Raw genomic sequence first — 18,057 nt, 5'->3', positions numbered from 1 at the left:
GCCAAAGCTCAATAGCTAGATGTGGAACAGAATTTATTTAGGTATCTTCTCATTCTCCTATATTACAAACATTTCTGTAAGGTTAACCAGAGTACATTAGAGAATGGATAAAACCATCAATATGAAGTTTCTGAGGCAAACTTTCTGCAAAAGAAAGTTCAGGACTCTCAAATAGCCAGAAGTGATTGAACCAGGACAATAAACTATGTGTAAATATAGTACAAAACAGCTGAGTTAATATTGACTGTTGAGAGCACCCTAAGGTTATTGTTTGTAACAGGAGTTTTTCCTTTTGGCTAGGGAGGAGTTAATTGTGCAAGGTGCTGAGGGACCATGGTTTACAGACCATAAGGATTTGGGTACATCTCTCTGCCTTTCCCCATCACTTCCATAGCACCTATGTCTTCAGACTGTCTGTAATCATGGGTTCTTCTATTCCTTGATAGTAAGTTTACTACTTCAAACACATGGAGACTTGTTGTAGAAGATCTTTCTTCCTAGCCCTGGAATTCAGCTGTTTGAAGCCCCAGTTGCTTATTTTAACCAAGTATACACCATCAGTCGAAATATTTTGGCTTTATATACTTGTCAATGACAACAGTATTTTTCCTGCACAATTGCAGTTTCTCTAATCTCAAGACTAAAATGTTATCTAGAAGCTTTGCTAAGGTTAACCCCTGCCACCTCCGCTTCTCCAGTTTGAATTTTTTTTCCTGTTGCTTCCAGACTCTAATCTAAGGAAAATGGAAGCTGTGAAGCGTGTCTGTAGAATTATCATGATTTTTCTGCAAGTTCTTGGTTTCACAATAACCAGCAATTATTCTTCTATTCCTGTTGCACACTCAGTGTTAATCCTGACCTGAAAGGATGCTTTGGTCTGGGAGCAGATGCCTGTACTTCAACCTTCCATCAGGAAGTTACTAAACTGTAACAGTCTATTTATGGTAGCTCCTTTTGTACTGTTAATAACCCAGCTTGAGCTAAGATTAAGCCATCTCTGATTTTGTTTTGCATGCATTTGGTTGTAAAGACAAGTTAGAGCCGATGAAGTCAGCAAAGGGGAAGGACAAAGGAAGTAGGATCTTGATTCCAGTAAGAATTTTCTTTGTCTGTTGAACAATGGGAATCCTTATGAATTCTCTAAAGTTGCCTTTCTTATTTATTCAAATGCGAAAAATTTAGGATTGCAGAAACTTCCAACAAATTTTTCTCAACTGGGAGGGACAGGGAAGAAGGAACTTTAGCCCACCATTAACTGCACTGGCTGTTCCCTTTTGGCCTTTATACAAGTGGCTGTTACTTGAAAAGGAATTCTGTTGTTTGTTTGTATTTTAAGTAGATAATGTTGCTTTGTGTCTCTACCTTTTGGACTTCTCATAGTGGATCATTAATTTTTTTTAATCCTTGTGCTTTAGCTTGATATTTTTCTCATAAATTACAATGTCCCCATTTTAGAATTGATTTCACTTTATAGATCAAATCTTGATCTGGTGGTGGCTGAGATCCATGTAAACATTATCTTTTTAGAAGGAAGTGGAATTAAAGCTGCTCTAGCACCTGCTAATGTAGGATGCGACCAGACTTCCTGTTCAAGAGGAAATCCTAATTTACTCTTCCTTGTAAACTGGAGGCTGATCAGCTTACCACATAGTAACCTTTTGACTTGTAAACAGTGTGTTCCTTTGGACTGCTTTTAGCCTCTAGAAATTACTTCCCTTGGGCTTGGTGGTAACTTTAACTGTAAACTTTTTGAGTCTGTTGAATATCATGAAAAAGAAGCAACCCTTTTCTGCTGCACTGATTTTAATGCAGTCAAGCATACCTGCAAACTCAAGTAGGTACTTAAGATGCCTTCAAGTTCTAAGAAGGTGGCTGTATTTTTCTTTGTACTCTAAACACAAAGAAACTTGTTATCCATTGGGTATGGAAAACAAATTGAGGTATTGTGATTATTTGCTTTGTGATGCAGACTTTCAGCCCTTGAAAATGGTTGTTATATGTGGGTGGGGAGTTGGCTCTGGCTGGGATAGTCATGGTGAATCACTGGCAGTAGTGCCAGGTTTGGCATGGATGGAGATCTGGGTTGGGGCCAGTAAAGTGAATTACAGTGCTTTTTTTTTTTACTATTTATTGCCAGCCCCTGAAAAGATTTTTTTTCTGTCCTTGAGGAGGAAGGAAGAGATCAAATTTAGCAGGAGCAGTATTTGTTTCCTCTTACTGCTAATACAGGACAAGAGAGCTGCTTTTGAAACATGTATGTTCTGCAGGCTTCTGACAGCCTTGCTTAGATGAGTAAGCAGAGGCCTCTGGCCTAGGTAGACACCTGAGGCTATCCTTAGGGATCCTGCAGCTGTGAGGTATTGAATGAGGAGCAGATACTGGGAATAAGAACTCCAAGTAGTTTTAGAACTTGATACTGAAAAATTCTCTTGCAAGAATCTGCATCTAGATGCCTCCTGCCCATGTCAATAGTAGAAACTTAAATAATATGCTGCCAGCATAACCTGTGCTATTCCTTTGAGCACTGATGCAGCTTACCAAAATGGTGGAAGTGGATTGATTCACTAAAATTCCTTGTTTATACTTCTTTTCCCTGTCTTTTCACATCACATCCTAAAAACTTAAGAATTTGTTTTCAGTTCTTCTATTTCAAGGCATGTTGATAATAGAATGGTGGTGTCTAATTTTAAAAAGTAGTTTTCTTTGTAATGCTTTTTCCCCTAGGCATTAGGGCTGTGTTGGCATGCCTGTGACCCACTCCTATTCAGTCTGCTTTTATGCATCACTTTGCTGCTAGTATGGCTCTTAAACTGTCTATAAGAAATACTCTTAGAATAGCTAGCAGAACATTTTTTTGTTGGCCTGAAAGACCAATGTTTTTTATTAAAATTTGTGAAATCAATGTTAAAATACCCATACATTAGCCTGTGTCCTTTTCTTTTTCTTGCCTTTTTTTTTTTTTGTAAGTTCAGACTGTAACACTTTTCCTGTAGTATAAACAGTTGCTTTTTTTAGCATAATTCTGTAACAGATAACAAAGATACTGGTCTCTGAAGAAGTCTGGTGACAAAATTTCAACTCTGTTAAAAACAATGAATTATTAATGGCTTTTGTTTCTGTTCTTTCTCCTTTCTCTAAAGAGCACTTTTTTTCATAATGTCACTGGAGAACACTGGGGCTATTATACAATAAATCTGTATGAAAGGTTCTCTTGAGAAACTAGGTCCTGAGAAAATTAGGATCACAGAATGGTTAAGGTTGGAAGGGACCTGAAAGATCATCAGGTTCCAACCTCCCTGCTATGAGCAAGGACACCTCACACTAGACCAGGCTGCACAAGCCTCATCCAACCTGGCCTTGAACACCTCCAGGGAGGGGCTTCCATAGCCTACCTGAGCAACCTGTTCCAGTACCTTCTGACTCTAATGGTGAAGAGTTTCTTCCTGATGTCTATTCTAAATCTCCCCTTTTTCATTTTAAACCCATTACCCCTTATCCTGTCACTGCCCTCTCTCATGAAAAGCCCCTCCCCAGCTTTCCTGTAGCCCCTTCAGGTACTGGAAGGTGCTATATTGTCTCCCCAGAGCGTTCTCTTCTCCAGGCTGAACAGCCCCAACTCCTTCAGCCTGTCTTCCTAGCAGAGGTGCTCCAGGCCTTTGATCATGTTTGTGGTCCTTCTCTGGACCCTCTCCAACAGCTCCATGTCTTTCCTGTGCTGAGGACTCCAGAGCTGTAGTAGTCCAGGTGCTAGGTGACCAGGCAGCTGCCTCTCTGGCTGCCCTGGTCTTCCAAGACTGTAACACTCTAGAGCAAAGTAGCTAATATCTTGAAGTCTGTCTTCATAGAGAGAAAAAAAAGCTGTGGTGCTTGATGCCATGAGCCAGCAACCTGCTTTTGAAAAGTAATTTCAACTTTTGTATGCCAATCACAATTTTTAGCTTAGTGTGAGATGATTATGTGAAGATGGGACTTCTTGTGAGACAGCAACTAATTAGTGTACAGCTCTCATCATGCATAGCGCTTAATGTTGTTTGTTGCCATGATATGTAATATTGTTGAGGAAGGTGAGTTCCAGTAAGTGAGTTCTCCAGGACTAGTATGTCCCTTCTAAACAGGAGAAATAATTTTTTTCAATCTGTTGCACTTTGAATGGTTGATCTTGTTCTTGAGAATGGTAAGTATAGTGTTCTAAATTAAATACCTGTAATGCTGAAAATTAAGCATCATGTTGCTAACTTTTAACATGTGAACTTACATCTTAGGTGTCATTATGGTTGGCAAGGACAGTTCTGTGATGAGTGTGTCCGCTACCCAGGCTGTGCTCATGGGAGCTGTACTGAACCATGGCAGTGTAATTGTGAAACCAACTGGGGTGGCCTGCTCTGTAACAAAGGTACTTAACATTCATGTACAGGAAAAATAAGTAAAGTTGCATGATTAACTGATAACTCATTAACCTTTTTTTTTTTTCTGCTCTTGTGCAACTACCTGAGTATTTCTGTGCCTAATTATTCTATAGCAGATGGTACCTAAGCATTTTAAGCACAGGAATTTTAAGACAAGAGGCTTGAAGTGGTCCTGACTCTTCTAACTCATGCAGTTGGTCTCTTGCTCATCCTTTCCTGTTCTGGGGATAGTGATGGGATGACAGACTAGCTAATTAAATATAGGGATGATGTGGGTGAATGATGTTCAAGCCAGAAAGGCATCTGTATGTCTGGCTAGGTATTAAAAGGGTGAAAATTGTGTTCCCTATTGATTGACACTCTTTTCTGTCCAGATCTGAATTACTGTGGAAATCACCATCCCTGCCTGAATGGTGGAACCTGCATGAACACTGAACCAGATGAATATCGCTGTGCTTGCCCAGATGGCTACTCCGGGAAGAACTGTGAAATCGGTACTTCTGGGGGCTTCAGAAATCTGAAACTGTTTTAGGCAGGGCTAGGTTCTAGTGACCTGTGTGGCATTTTTGTCATGTGATCATTGTTGCTTTTTTCTTTTTTTTTCTTTTTTTTTTTTTTTTCTTCAAAGCAGAGAGACCATTTTCTCCTTTCCAAAAGCTAGCTTGGTTTCTGAGAGGGGAAGTGTGAATAGTACAACTTGTCCTTCCAGCTTGAGTGTTTCTTTGGGTGGCAGTGGGGATAGGCCACCTCCATCTCTCCTGTCTGGTGCCTTAAGCTAACTATCCAAAAATCCACTGAATACAGCAGAAATGTAGCAGTTGCCTTTGGGTTTAGATAATACTGAGAATATTTCTTCTCTTTGGATTCTTCACTTCCTAAATCCAAACACTCAGTTGGGCTATAGTTTCATGGAAATGGATTACAGGTGCACCTTTCCCTGTTACCTTTTCCTCTGCTACCCATTTTCCTGTATTTTGGCTTACTTGCAAATCTGCAACTTATACAAGCTGGGTTCTAAGGAAGGGAGTAGTGGTGGTCACATCAGTTTTAACTGTGGTGTGGGTTTTTGGCCCCGTTTTTAGCTGTTTGAATATGTTGACTATCATTTTTGGTTAACTGAAACTTGATTTTTAAAATAATCTTTTAATATGGTGCTCTTAATACAGTTGGATAAATAGATGTTAACTAACACGAAAATGTGCTCAAGCCCTCCTAAGTAGCAGTCTAAATGAAAAGTTAAATGTCTTTTCTGCTCCTATTTGCAAAATGAAGAGCATTTCAGCTGTAATTCTTCAGAAGTATGTCTTGTCTAGAGTCTCACAGATCTGTGTCCAGTGTGGAAAAACTGCTTCCTAACTCAGCCACTCGAGAAAGATAGTCTAGTGCTTTTATGATGTGTATCTGTATATCTGTTACACAAAGATAAAAAATTTCATGTACTGGACACTGTTTCGGTATTTGGAGACTTTTCCTGGCTGTTCTGTCTCTGGAGGTAAAAGGTCAACTGCACAATATCTGTTTCTCTCCTATTTTACTGTAAAGATATGATGTTTGGAGGAAAAACGAGAACATTCAGTTTAACTTTTACACCTGTAGTATTCAGTTGGGTGTTCTACAGTGACTTTCTTTGCCATGATGGATCGTTAAATCCTTTTTTAAAATGTGATACTCCCAGTCCTCTCACTTTGAATTTTGCTGTTCTTTCACAGTTGTAAGGGTAGATGGGAAGAGCTAATTTTTTCTTTCACTTAACTGTTTGGCCTTAAATTCACTAAACCATTATCAGCTGTAGTTTCACATTTATCAGGGTGTAGATAATCTTAACTTCTAAAAAGGGCTATGTTACTATAAAAACTTGACTTTTGCTTCAACTGGTAGAATGTGGTGCAGAACTTTGGCTAAAATTCATAGAATCATAGAATCTATGATTCTATGATTCTATGATACTTAACATCCTAAACAATGTAAATTCAGTTTGCAAAGTAGATAACATCCCTGAAAGAAAGATTCTAAAATATACATGCTACAGCAATTGGGAAGTCTTAACTAGTAAGACGATGTTTTCTTCTTTCTAAAAGCTTCTTTGGCTTCTGAGAGGGGAAAATATCAGAAGTGATGGCATATTACTTGTCCATCCTCAACTTGACTGTGGCTTAGTGAAACTTCTGCCAGTGTTCCAGCCCTACACAGAGTGACAACAAGCAGTACTGCCTGTAATTGCATGGAGCTCTATTCTTTGCTGTTTCCAAGGAACAGTATTAGAATGAAGCTAAACAGATCTTTGATACTGTTCAGACCTCTGCATATAGTGTATTTGTTTTGTCTCACTGAAGAAAGAAAAAAGAATGCTGGGGCATTCAGGAGGTGGAAGTGTGTGGCTGGAAGCAGTAAGTTATTGGGGAACTACTCCAGCTTCTGGGAAATTGAGATACGAGTGACCTGTCTACCTCCAGGCTTTCAGTAGATACAAAGGATTATGAACCTCCATTAAATTCCTGCTTCATTCTCATACTGGGAATCTGAGTCTATGCAGGTGGGAGAGGGAGGCTCCAAACTTCTGTACAGGCACCCTTCCACTGCTCGTGCTCTTAGTCAGTTATAATCAGAATGCAATTTCTAAGCGTATAAGTTCTCTTTAGTTGATATTGGAAGAGTATTTAGCAAGAATTTCTTTGTCTTTCTTCCCAGCGGAGCATGCTTGCGTATCTAATCCCTGTGCTAATGGTGGAATTTGTCATGAAATTTCATCAGGCTTCAAGTGTCACTGCCCATCGGGGTGGAGTGGACCAACATGTGCTATTGGTGGGTATGCCTGTACTGAAGGCAGGCCTGTTGGGTTGGAAGGGGTCAGTGCAGCTCACTTGATAATTGTGCTCTGTGGATATGTGCTGGTCTTTTACCTGTCTTGTAGCAGATGAGTATTGAGAGCCTTTGCAGAGATAAAGGGTGCTGTGCAGCCAGCAGTATCTGTTGGATGCATTTGAGATATACAGGTTACCAAAAGCATAGCTGGGCCATATCCAAAGAAATGCCCTGTTGCCAAAAGCTTGTAGGACAATTTCTGACTCTTCAGCCGATCTGAAGCAAAACACAGAATGGATTAGTTATGAGAGAAATGTGAACATGAAAGGTTCTCTCCTTCTTAAAGTAGTAGAAGAGTAGATTACTCACTTAAATGCTTGGATGTCTGGTTTGGAAGACAGGAGTAATTTCAATGTAGTGTGGTCCTGTGTAATTCATTTGCATGTTGCTTGTAATTTGGAACGTGAGATTTTTATCTATTTTAAGCAGCAGCTATTCTCAAGAAATACTGAGTCAACTTATGTTATGGTTTAGGAATGTGATTTTCAATGAATGTGTTAGTTGTTGGCAGATTAACTGAATCATCTTGGTGTTTGCAGATAGAGGAGAGAGAAATTCTCCACGGTGTGAGAAAAACCTAAGTAAAAACTAGGTTAGAAGTGTTAGTCTGTTCTGAAACTTACTTGATTATACATTCTCCCACTTTATCTCAAAAGAACTTTAAAAGAAACTCCACAGATTAACCAAAACTTTAAAGCATGTAATGGAAGGCACACTTTGACTTTCCAGATATCGACGAATGCGCGTCTAACCCTTGCGCTCAAGGAGGGACCTGCATTGATGGGATTAATGCCTTTGAGTGCATCTGTCCACAACAGTGGATTGGAGCAACCTGTCAGCTTGGTGAGTAATTCCCTTCTTAAGGTTTGAAGACCATTGGAGATTATTCTTCAATACCTGTGTGTGATTCTGACATGATGTTTATTGAGGTTGTGTGTTGCTGTTGGAATCTTAACTCTTCTTTAATAGATCTTACAGCCAAAAGTTTCAAGTGAACCTGTAACTACTTAAGCCCCATTTTAAGCTTACTTAAAATAATTCTTCTAGACTGCCCAGTAACTTCTCTGTTTCAAAATACAGCATTGGTGGTGGTAGCTCCTTCTTCATGGTGGCAGAACAGTTGACTATAAGCTTGTTGGGGGCAAGGAAGGGATTTGCTCTGACTAACGTATTACCTGTTTGAGTTTTGGCAAAGGGAAAAGTAAGATAACGAGCATGTGCTGCTGTAGACAAGTGTGCATTAAAATCCTATGGTGTGTACATGTTTTTAGTGCCCTACCAATGTAAAATACAAGCTTCTGATGCTTGGATTGCATGAAAACTTTGCTTGGTGCGGTGATAATCTGTTTCTGGGTTTGTTCTTTATTCTCTTCTTTTATCTTCTTTCACAGATGCTAATGAGTGTGAGGGAAAACCCTGTGTTAATGCTTACTCTTGCAAAAATCTCATTGGTGGATATTACTGTGACTGCATTCCAGGATGGACAGGAGTAAATTGTCATATCAGTTAGTATTTATTTAGTATGTATGTTGACCACAGGATGCTTTATTCTTTAAAACGGTTTTATGATGAATTATAGTATACATATTGTACAAGAAAAAAATACTGGAGTCAGGATTTTCCTAACTTCCAGCAGTGTAAATTGAAAATACTGTTTGAAAATTTATTTAGAAATATAATTGGTATTAAAATGAGCTTAGATGTACACTTAGATAGCTCTAATAAATCTCTCCCTTCTCACTCATCTCTGATTCTGAACAATGTTATGTACTTACTCAATTTGAAATAGTTTTTGGCTAAAATGTTGCCTATGGAATTAACTGATAGCATTTGATTTAATGTCTGTTACACCGTAATAGAAATATGTAATATGTAGTTTCCTATTGCATAGTATTTAAAATAAGAATATTTTAAGACATCAAGCATCCTTGCTTTCCATTAAAACACCTAGAAAAATCCTTTCTGACATAGTATGTTCTGCATTTTTGTACTAGACCTGTACTTTACAGCTTCAAGTATAAATTCATATTTATGAATGTATGCATATTTTATCCATAGATATTAATGACTGCCATGGACAATGTCAACATGGAGGGACTTGTAAGGTAACTCTTGTTTCTTACATGCTGTTGAAAATAAATCTTGTTCTAGCTAATTATAAATTCTATAGCTTGCAAGTATGGGTTGGTTAAATGAGATTAAATGTTAAGTATAGTGTAGCACTTACAGACTCTTGCTCCTTTTCACAAATTTTGTTTTTTGTGCTACTACTGTTTGCAAATCTGAAATATAGAAATAGCTTAAATTGTTGTGTACAGGTTTTATCAATAAACAGATCTTTCTACTTCTTGCTTTCCCCCCCCCCTTCTGTGAAGGATGAAGTGAATGGTTATCGCTGCTTATGCCCTCGTGGTTTCACAGGGAAAAACTGTGAGACAGAAACAAACGAGTGTGAAAGCAATCCATGCCAAAATGGAGGCCGTTGCAAAGACCTGGTGAATGGATTCATTTGCCTCTGTTCACAGGGCTTCTCAGGAGTCTTCTGTGAGGTGAGGACAGTGGAGACATTACTGCAATACTTTCCATGGATTGAATTCTTGAAATAAATATATCTCAGGGTTTAAGCAGGAGTAACCCAAGGCTAAAGCATTACTAACCTAGCTATTACTTGATGCTCTGAATAAGCATTTGTTGTGCAGTGCTGTCATTGTAGCTGTAACACTTGGATCTGCAGGCTGGTAAACTGCAAGTTATTGCACATAAGTGTTGGTTCTCCTAAATGTTTTGAGGCTGTAAGTATTCTTTAACCTTGAAACATTTCCCTTTTTGATTTTCAGGACCTGTGTCCTTTTGTTACACTAAAATGTTGTAGGTCTTCATCCTAATAACTCTGAAGTACAGAACTGAATTACCTTTCAAGTAATTCTGCTCTTGGTAGGAGTACCCATATGATTAAAAGCAGGCAGGTATGCAAGTATTGGCTCTCAGACCTTGAGATGATTGTAGGAGCATGTAGTTTTAGTGCTTAAATAAGGGTTCAGATCAGAAATACTGAAGTGCTAATGATAATTCATGCAGTACTTTGATAATGAAGATCTACCTCTAGGGAGGACATTGGACTTTCAGTGTAAAATTGTATTGCCTGAATTGAGGGTTTTTGCTGATAGCCAAATTCATGTTAGTGTTATGGTTAGTGAAACAATGCCAACTTGGAAACAATGGATTAGAATTTTGTTATATTTGCTCCAGAATTTTGTGTAGGGGTCATTGGAATGCTCTCTCTTAAATGAGGAAGTAATTTTATTCTGTATTATTTGCTTTGTTAAAAAAGCAATGCCCTCCTTTTGTTCAAAATCAAAGGGTTGCAGATACTGACCAGATTAATAAAACTGGTGCAGTACCTAATAGCTCATGTACTAGTTCTACAGAAGGATCATAGACTGAGTGCTCTACTCTTGGCTGATTCATACCATACTGTGTAATTAAAGTTTTAGCAAATCTGTTTGAATAATAGGCGTTGTTGGCTGCTTGCCTTGTGTGTTGCAGGAAATATCTACCATTGATTCCAGATGCTAAAGTACCAGCTACTGAACTTGCATTGGGAAGGGGAAATTTACACTAATGGAAGGAAACAAATGGAGATATCTGATAGAGGAGATCTGAGAATCTTTCTCAGACCTTAGCTATTTTTTTTGTAGTTTGCTTTGAATGTTCCATATGAGAGTGTGAAAGAGCTTTCTGAAAATCTGTTGCATCTGGAATTGTACATGCTTCTCTGAATGAAATACTTACTAGCTTTTGTGTTCCTTCTGGTTTGGGTAGCTTTGAATTTTTCTCTTGCTTAGCTACAGAATTATTACAAATAGTGACCAAATCTACTGTCAGACTTAACTTTATGTCTGTAAAGTTCAGAAAGCTGTCTTTCTCACAACAGAGATGATGAGGGGTAAATGAATATGAGGGGAGGAAAGCAATCCTTAAAAACAATTTGGAGGGAAGATACTAAGACATAGCAATATCCCTTGTGAGGCCTCTTTGTGGGTTTTGAGGTTAATTTAGGATATCACCAGTAGGTTATCTTGTGTCCATCTAAGATACAGAAGAAGTAGAATAGGTTTGCTACAGTAATTTGTGTTAAAGGTTATGTTATGAAAGGCAGGTGTTCTGCTTTTTGAATCAGATGGTAAGAAGTGTGTAAAATGTACCTAGTATTTCTGTGTGTAAATTGGCATGGTGATAGTATTTGTAAGAATAAGGTCCTGAGCAGCTTGGCCTTACTTTCAGCAAGAGGTGGGAGTAGCTGACCTCTAGAGGTCCCTTCCAAGCTATGTGGTTCTCTTATAAATTCTATGTGTTAATTGAGACGGGAAGAGAAGTTGCTCTAGAGAACAGGATTTTTGTTTTTAAGGTTCTGTCTATTTTAAGTGCAGACACAAATTTGACAAGTGCACTGGTACTTAACTTGCATTATAGCACTTAGTATGTGGGTGTGAAGGACAGAGAAGTGCCTTAAAATGATCCAGAGTAGTCTCAGTAAGATGTCTCTTAATGGCTTGTTCTTTGCTAATGAAGTTACTGGAAATTTGCTTATACAGCCTCCTGCAAAGGAGTATCTTTTTAGCAGTATCAGAAAAACGTTGTATAAGGGTTGACTAAAGTAACCTGGAACTTCTGTGTAGCAGGATGGAATGTAATATATAGGATTCCTAAACCTTCTTAAAACTTGGGTTTCCTTGTAAATTAGCTTCATCTGTGTCTTTGGCAACACAGATAATGCTTCTTGCTCCTGGGAAATGAAGCAGCTGCTGCTAACTGTGGATTCTCTTACAGATGGATATTGATTTCTGTGAGCCTAACCCTTGCCAGAATGGGGCTAAATGCTATGATCTAGGGGGAGATTATTACTGTGCCTGCCCTGATGACTATGATGGAAAGAATTGTTCTCATCTCAAGGACCACTGCAAGAACAATTCTTGTAAAGGTACCTGCTACTGTTCAGAAACTTGTCTTAATGTATTGATGATAAATTAAAATGGAAAAGTAGTATTTTTGGGAATAGCGTAATGCAGAAACATCTTTGTTGTACTCGTGGATTTTGTGAAATAGTGAGGTAGTGAGAAGTGCTTGTAGTAGTCCTTAACTATACCCTCTGCCCCTTTATATTTAACTTTTCAATTGTGATTAGCCTTAACTTTTGAATAACTTTTTAAAAACTACTGATGGGTGTTGCAGATTTAATCTGATTATATGCTTCTCATTCTTAGTAATTGACAGCTGTACAATAGAAGTCTTCACTAATGCTACCCAGGAAGGAATCCGTTTCATTTCATCTAATGTTTGTGGGCCTCATGGACGATGTATTAGTCAACCAGGAGGAAATTTTACTTGTGCCTGTGAAAGAGGTTTTACTGGAATATACTGCCATGAAAGTAAGCGAGAGTTTTTTCTAAATTATTATTTTCCTCCAATACTTCCTTCAAGTTTTTGTTTTGAAGCTTTACAAGGTAAAATCGTAGAATCATTTAGTTTGGAAAAGACCTTTAAGATCATTCAATTCAACCATAAACCTAACACTGCCAAGTGCCACAAAGCCGTGTCCCTGCCAAATCCCACTAAAACACATCCCTAAGTGCCACATCAGGGAGGTACTTAAAAAAACAAAAGATAAAGATTTTAATGCAGTTGTGTAGAGCAGTTTCAGGTGTGCTGCTTGAAATCCAGTTTCTTCTGGTAACAGTTGTCTTGGTAGTGGTTCAAACTTCCTCTGTGAGAGAAAACTGATTTTAGTCCACATTCAATGTGAGTGTGTCTGTATCCGCTACCTTTACATACAGGCTTACAAGAAGCCATGGATTTTTCCAACATGGGAATGATAAAGAAGGGACAGACACGTTAACAACACAGCTTAGGACCATGTGTATTGCTGTTCCAGGTATTTTTTAAACACCTGGCTGTTTTTGCCAGGTAAACTTAATGCTCTGGTTCAACTTGTTACATGAGAGAGAATACACTTGGAAATCCTACCAGGACCTGAAAACAGTTTAAGCTGTTCTTGTGTATGTACAAATGGAATAAAACTTTGTGTTTGTTTTCCTAGAGACGCAAGTGTAGCTCACTTTTCTAGGTAGGTGAAGACAGCCTTGAGGAATAATTACTGATCTTTTGTTATAGATATCAATGATTGTCTTGGGAAACCTTGCAAGAATGGTGGGACGTGCATCGATGAAGTTGATTCATTTAGGTGTTTCTGCTCAAGTGGCTGGGAAGGGGAATTGTGTGACACAAGTGAGTACTGCTAAGCATTGTGAAGTTCAGTATTACAGCTTTGCTGTAGCAGTTGGTGATTGGTTGGTGTGTGATTAGTAATAATGGGGTAGTTTCTCTGTTCTGTAATAACAGCCTACATGGTGTTGTTTGCAAAATTATTTTCAGAAAGGTTTTTAGGTGGCAGCTCCAAGAGGCTCAGTTCCTTTTACAGGACTGCATTCTGATTCATTGGTATAGTGCAGGATATATCTTGGGAGAAGAGAATTTCTTTTTCTCCTGAAGAGAGGCAAAAGTGAATATACTCTGTTGGGAGAACTACTCATTATATTGCTTTTATTGCTCTAAGCATATGTACTACTTAGTATTTACTGGGCATGAATGTCTTGTCCCTCTCCCACTCTAATCATACACAGCAGTCTCCAGACTTGAAAAGCTTTCTGGCTTTAAGCCAGTGCAAGCTGTAATGTACTTCCATCTTATTAAAGGAATTTATAAATTTAATATCTGCTCCTTTAGTAAGAAAAGAACTCCTACTCAGTGAGTATCATGAGTCAATGTTTTGTATTCTTGGTTCACTGTACTCTTGCTATCCTGGCTGGACACATTGGGCCTTGATTGATGAAGAAGCGTAGCAGGCCAGTTCATGGTTAAGTTACCTCAAAGGAAGCTGCAGGTTTTTGTTTTTTTTTTTCTACTGTGAATGAAGCTACTTCTAAAGTGTGATGGCCAGGACTTGCTGAGACTTACTACAGGACATGCACCAATTGAGATGTGAAATAAAGAGTGAGAAGCTTTTGGCAGGTATCACTGTCAAAAGAGCTCTTTTGTGGTCTAGATTGTTTGGAATAATGATGTTCTACCTATTAAAACATCTGTCTCAAGTGAAAAGAATTCTCTCAAATTCACTTATTTTTATATATGTTTACTGTGTATATGCACACAAAAATTACAGATATATATATAGATAGATATATACATACGGGTAAAACACCTAATGGCGTTAACTCTATTTTGAGATAAAGCAGGAGAGGGATCCTTAACTGCCTCGTGTATGTCCTTGGGTGGGACTTCTTCTCAGGACATCGTGTTCCCTGCTAGAAAGTTTCCTCTGAAGTTCAGAATGTAGCTGTTTGCTGAAGAAATGAAACTACTTTGGTACCCTACTTAGAGTCGACACTCTAAAAGTCCACACTGAATGATGCTTCTGCTATTAAGCTGCCAAAATCTTGCATAGTTCACGTTGTTCTGTATTAAATCAGAGGGGGTTTTTCCTTGCATATATAAAGATAACCCGTTAGCAATTAGGAGTTCTGTTTTCCTAAATAGTGCACAGTTTCTTTCCTTTATAAATAAGTCTTTTATATTTTCTCATGGCCTTGCCTAGGCTAGACCATCTAATTTGAAATAACACTTTTTCTAGATTTCAATGACTGTTCTCCTAACCCATGTCATAACGGTGGCCGATGCATTGACTTAGTGAATGACTTCTATTGTGAGTGTAAGAACGACTGGAAAGGCAAAACTTGCCATTCACGTAAGTGTTCTTTACTTTGATTTTTAGTTTACCCAGAGATTTGTTTTCATTCTTCTCGTGAGACTAGAGGTCCTGAAATTTAAAATAAAGAATTGCAGGAAAATAATAGATGTATTTTCATTACCTTGTCCAGTTTCCCTACCACAAAATGAAACATTTAAAAAATGTATTCCTTCATAAGATGTAATGAAATAGTGTCATAAGAGATTAGATTCCACTCTTCTGTTCATTGTAATACAGCAAGTGAAACTGTGTCTAGTGCTGTGGCATTTAAATACAAAATTGCTTTAAAAGTAACTTTGTGATGAAAACATACTTGGTCAAAAATTCACCCAAAAAAAAAAAAAAAAGCCAAAGGGAATTAAAGCTGGTTTCTTGTGATGTGTAGGTGAATACCAGTGTGATGCAAATACTTGTAGCAATGGTGGAACATGCTATGATGACGGAGATACGTTTCGCTGTTCGTGTCCTCCAGAATGGATTGGAAGTACTTGCAACACTGGTGAGTTTAAGTTGTCTACAGATGAAGACAGAAGTTAGTAGTAGAGGAGTGTTTAAATAATACTTAACTGTTTAGTAAGTAGGCACACTGTTCTGGCTGGATAGTTCAAAGCTGTTCCAGTTGGCCGGCAACTGAAGCTTAGAGTAATTTCTTCCACTGTCTAGAAGAACATCACCTGACATGATACTGATTTGTAGGAAGTGGGTTTTTTTCCACAGGCTGCTTACATGGTCTTTGACATAGCTTCTCCTAAACAGATCTGGAACACTTGGACTTGTCTTGTCCTCTCTATTAGATGCTGTGTAAAGGTTTTGTTGGGAACTTAGTCCCCTGCTTTTCTTGAAGTTCATACTGTGAATAAGTTTGTGCTCTAGAGGGGCTCATGAGGAGACAAATCCAAGAAAAATGAAGTGGTCCTTCCTAGGAGATTTGCAGGGTTAGTGCCTGCTGTAGGGAGTTGCCCTTGATCTTTTTTGCAGATTGAATGTAGTCTCCGTGGTACTTTTTTAATAAATATGCATCTTCTGTTAGGACCAGGAGGCTGGATGAAGGTAACTTAGTATACTTTTTTTTCTACTTTGAGATACAGTTGCAGCATTTAATTAAAATCTGAACTTTAATTACTATTTTATTAGGAAGTACACATCACAACCTGGGTAACTTACTGCCAAAGTAGGAATTTAGCAGTATTTGAAGAATGCTGACATGGACAGGGAGAAAAAAAAGATAATATTTTATAAAAAACTTAATAGTTCAGTTAAACAGTTGAATTCTGGTGATTGATGAAGGTAGGTTAGATAATCATGCGATGTGCCTGTTTGGAGCCTTTTGGCCTTCTTGTGTAAGTCTTGCTTTGCTGAGTTAAATGCTGTTCAGAATTGTGATATTGACATACCCAGTTGATAACTTTTGTTTTCTGTACTAAATAGACACTTTTTCTGTTTTCAAAGCTAAGAACAGCAGCTGTATCCCAAACCCTTGCATGAATGGTGGAACATGTGTTGGCAGTGGAGATTCCTTTTCTTGCATCTGCAAAGAAGGGTGGGAAGGACGTACATGCACACAGAGTAAGACTTTTACCTTTCTTTCCCTGCATTCCCCTGGGATATTAGGAGTGTCTGGCACAGAGCTGTTAACCAAAACAAAGCAAGTTTATAGAGTTCATGTGCCAAAATATCTGAATCATTCAGAGTGGGAGGTAGGTAAAGAAGATCATGCCTGAGTAATGAATGGAGAACTTGGCATGCTTCTTTTTGCATCTAGTCTCTACCAAAATAAGATTTTCAGACTTTTATAGAAAAAATTTTGAGGAACATGTGCAGGGCAAAAAAAAAATCCTCACAAAAATACTAGTTGGAATGCTGGAAAGTATGTGGAAAGGCAGGCAATAGTATATATTCCATCATTTTCTGAGAGGACAGCAGTTAACTACTTTGACATATCAATACAATGAATTGGTTTGGTGCAATAAAGCCTACAAGTTTGATTTATTTATTTTTTTCCAAGGTGTGACATAGAGAAAAAAGTATCTCTGAGCTCTGTTTTTACTCCAAATCTACTGTGAAATTACTGCTTTATTGATGTATGCCCTAATTAGCTGTTTTTAAGCTGCTAGTGCTGACAAATAATTCTGAGTCGTTTATAAGGGGGAAAGGTTTGTTTAAGAAATCTGGCTAGTTCCATGTATACATAGGAGGTGCCAAAGCAGTAGTAATCCTTTAGAAAGCTTTTAGAGCCTGACTGAATTATTCACTACCAGTGCAACTGATACCCTGTTTTATTTCTGTTACCTTGTCATCATCTGTTTATCAGCCTGTGCTGTTTATATATCAAAAGACACTGAAGTTGTAAAACGTTGCTTTTGTCAGCCTATTTGTAAAATTTAACTTAATTCATTGGTCTGTTAGGCTTAGCTAAACCTTTCTTTGCAAATGTGGAAGTAAGTGTTCAATTCTGTATTATTTTTCTTGGCATCCATATAAAAAAGAGCATCCCTTGAATTATAATATATGTTAGACAATATGCCATTAGTTACACTGGTCTGTATTCTTCTCTTTTTATAGATACAAATGACTGCAACCCTCATCCATGGTAAGTGCACACTCCAGTTCTGTACCTGTTGTGAAAATAAAAGTGAGCACAGTAGTATGGATTTCCATTTCAGATTAGGACTAACTGTACTCTAAAATAATTGAACACAGCCTCTGTAAAATTCTTAAAACAGTTTTTTGCCTTGCCTTATCTATTCCTTAACAGCGGCAAAGATCACAAAACAATCCTGAGTTGATTCCTATTGAGCAGATTAAAATATTTAGTGTAGTCTTCATGCCAGAAATGACTAGAAAATTGCTGTGATATGAAACTAATCCAACTTGGTAACACTTCAAGTATCTACAGCTGAGTTTTATTATAAAAAATAAGAAAGCAAAACGTGTTACTTTACAATAATTTTAGATACTATAAAATGTCTGGTTAGATCACATACT

At 38.0% G+C, this 18,057-nt stretch overlaps 1 protein-coding gene across 1 annotated transcript in view; it reads left to right on the top strand.

Annotated features, from left to right (window-relative positions):
• JAG2 (jagged canonical Notch ligand 2) overlaps positions 1–18,057 on the top strand; it is a 71,589-nt gene that overhangs the window by 41,268 nt on the left and 12,264 nt on the right. The window contains exons 6-19 of the mRNA XM_051621437.1: positions 4,263–4,393; positions 4,781–4,900; positions 7,095–7,208; positions 7,998–8,111; positions 8,660–8,773; positions 9,327–9,373; positions 9,644–9,817; positions 12,099–12,249; positions 12,533–12,697; positions 13,440–13,553; positions 14,956–15,069; positions 15,458–15,571; positions 16,522–16,638; positions 17,635–17,662. Coding sequence (XP_051477397.1) covers positions 4,263–4,393; positions 4,781–4,900; positions 7,095–7,208; positions 7,998–8,111; positions 8,660–8,773; positions 9,327–9,373; positions 9,644–9,817; positions 12,099–12,249; positions 12,533–12,697; positions 13,440–13,553; positions 14,956–15,069; positions 15,458–15,571; positions 16,522–16,638; positions 17,635–17,662 — 1,617 coding nt within the window. The remainder of the gene's footprint in view (positions 1–4,262; positions 4,394–4,780; positions 4,901–7,094; positions 7,209–7,997; positions 8,112–8,659; positions 8,774–9,326; positions 9,374–9,643; positions 9,818–12,098; positions 12,250–12,532; positions 12,698–13,439; positions 13,554–14,955; positions 15,070–15,457; positions 15,572–16,521; positions 16,639–17,634; positions 17,663–18,057) is intronic.

The sequence above is a fragment of the Apus apus genome, chromosome 5 (genome assembly GCF_020740795.1).
Source record: "Apus apus isolate bApuApu2 chromosome 5, bApuApu2.pri.cur, whole genome shotgun sequence".
Lineage (NCBI taxonomy): Eukaryota > Metazoa > Chordata > Aves > Apodiformes > Apodidae > Apus > Apus apus.
Note: the sequence above shows the minus strand (reverse complement) of the source record. Positions and strands in the feature narration are given on the sequence as shown.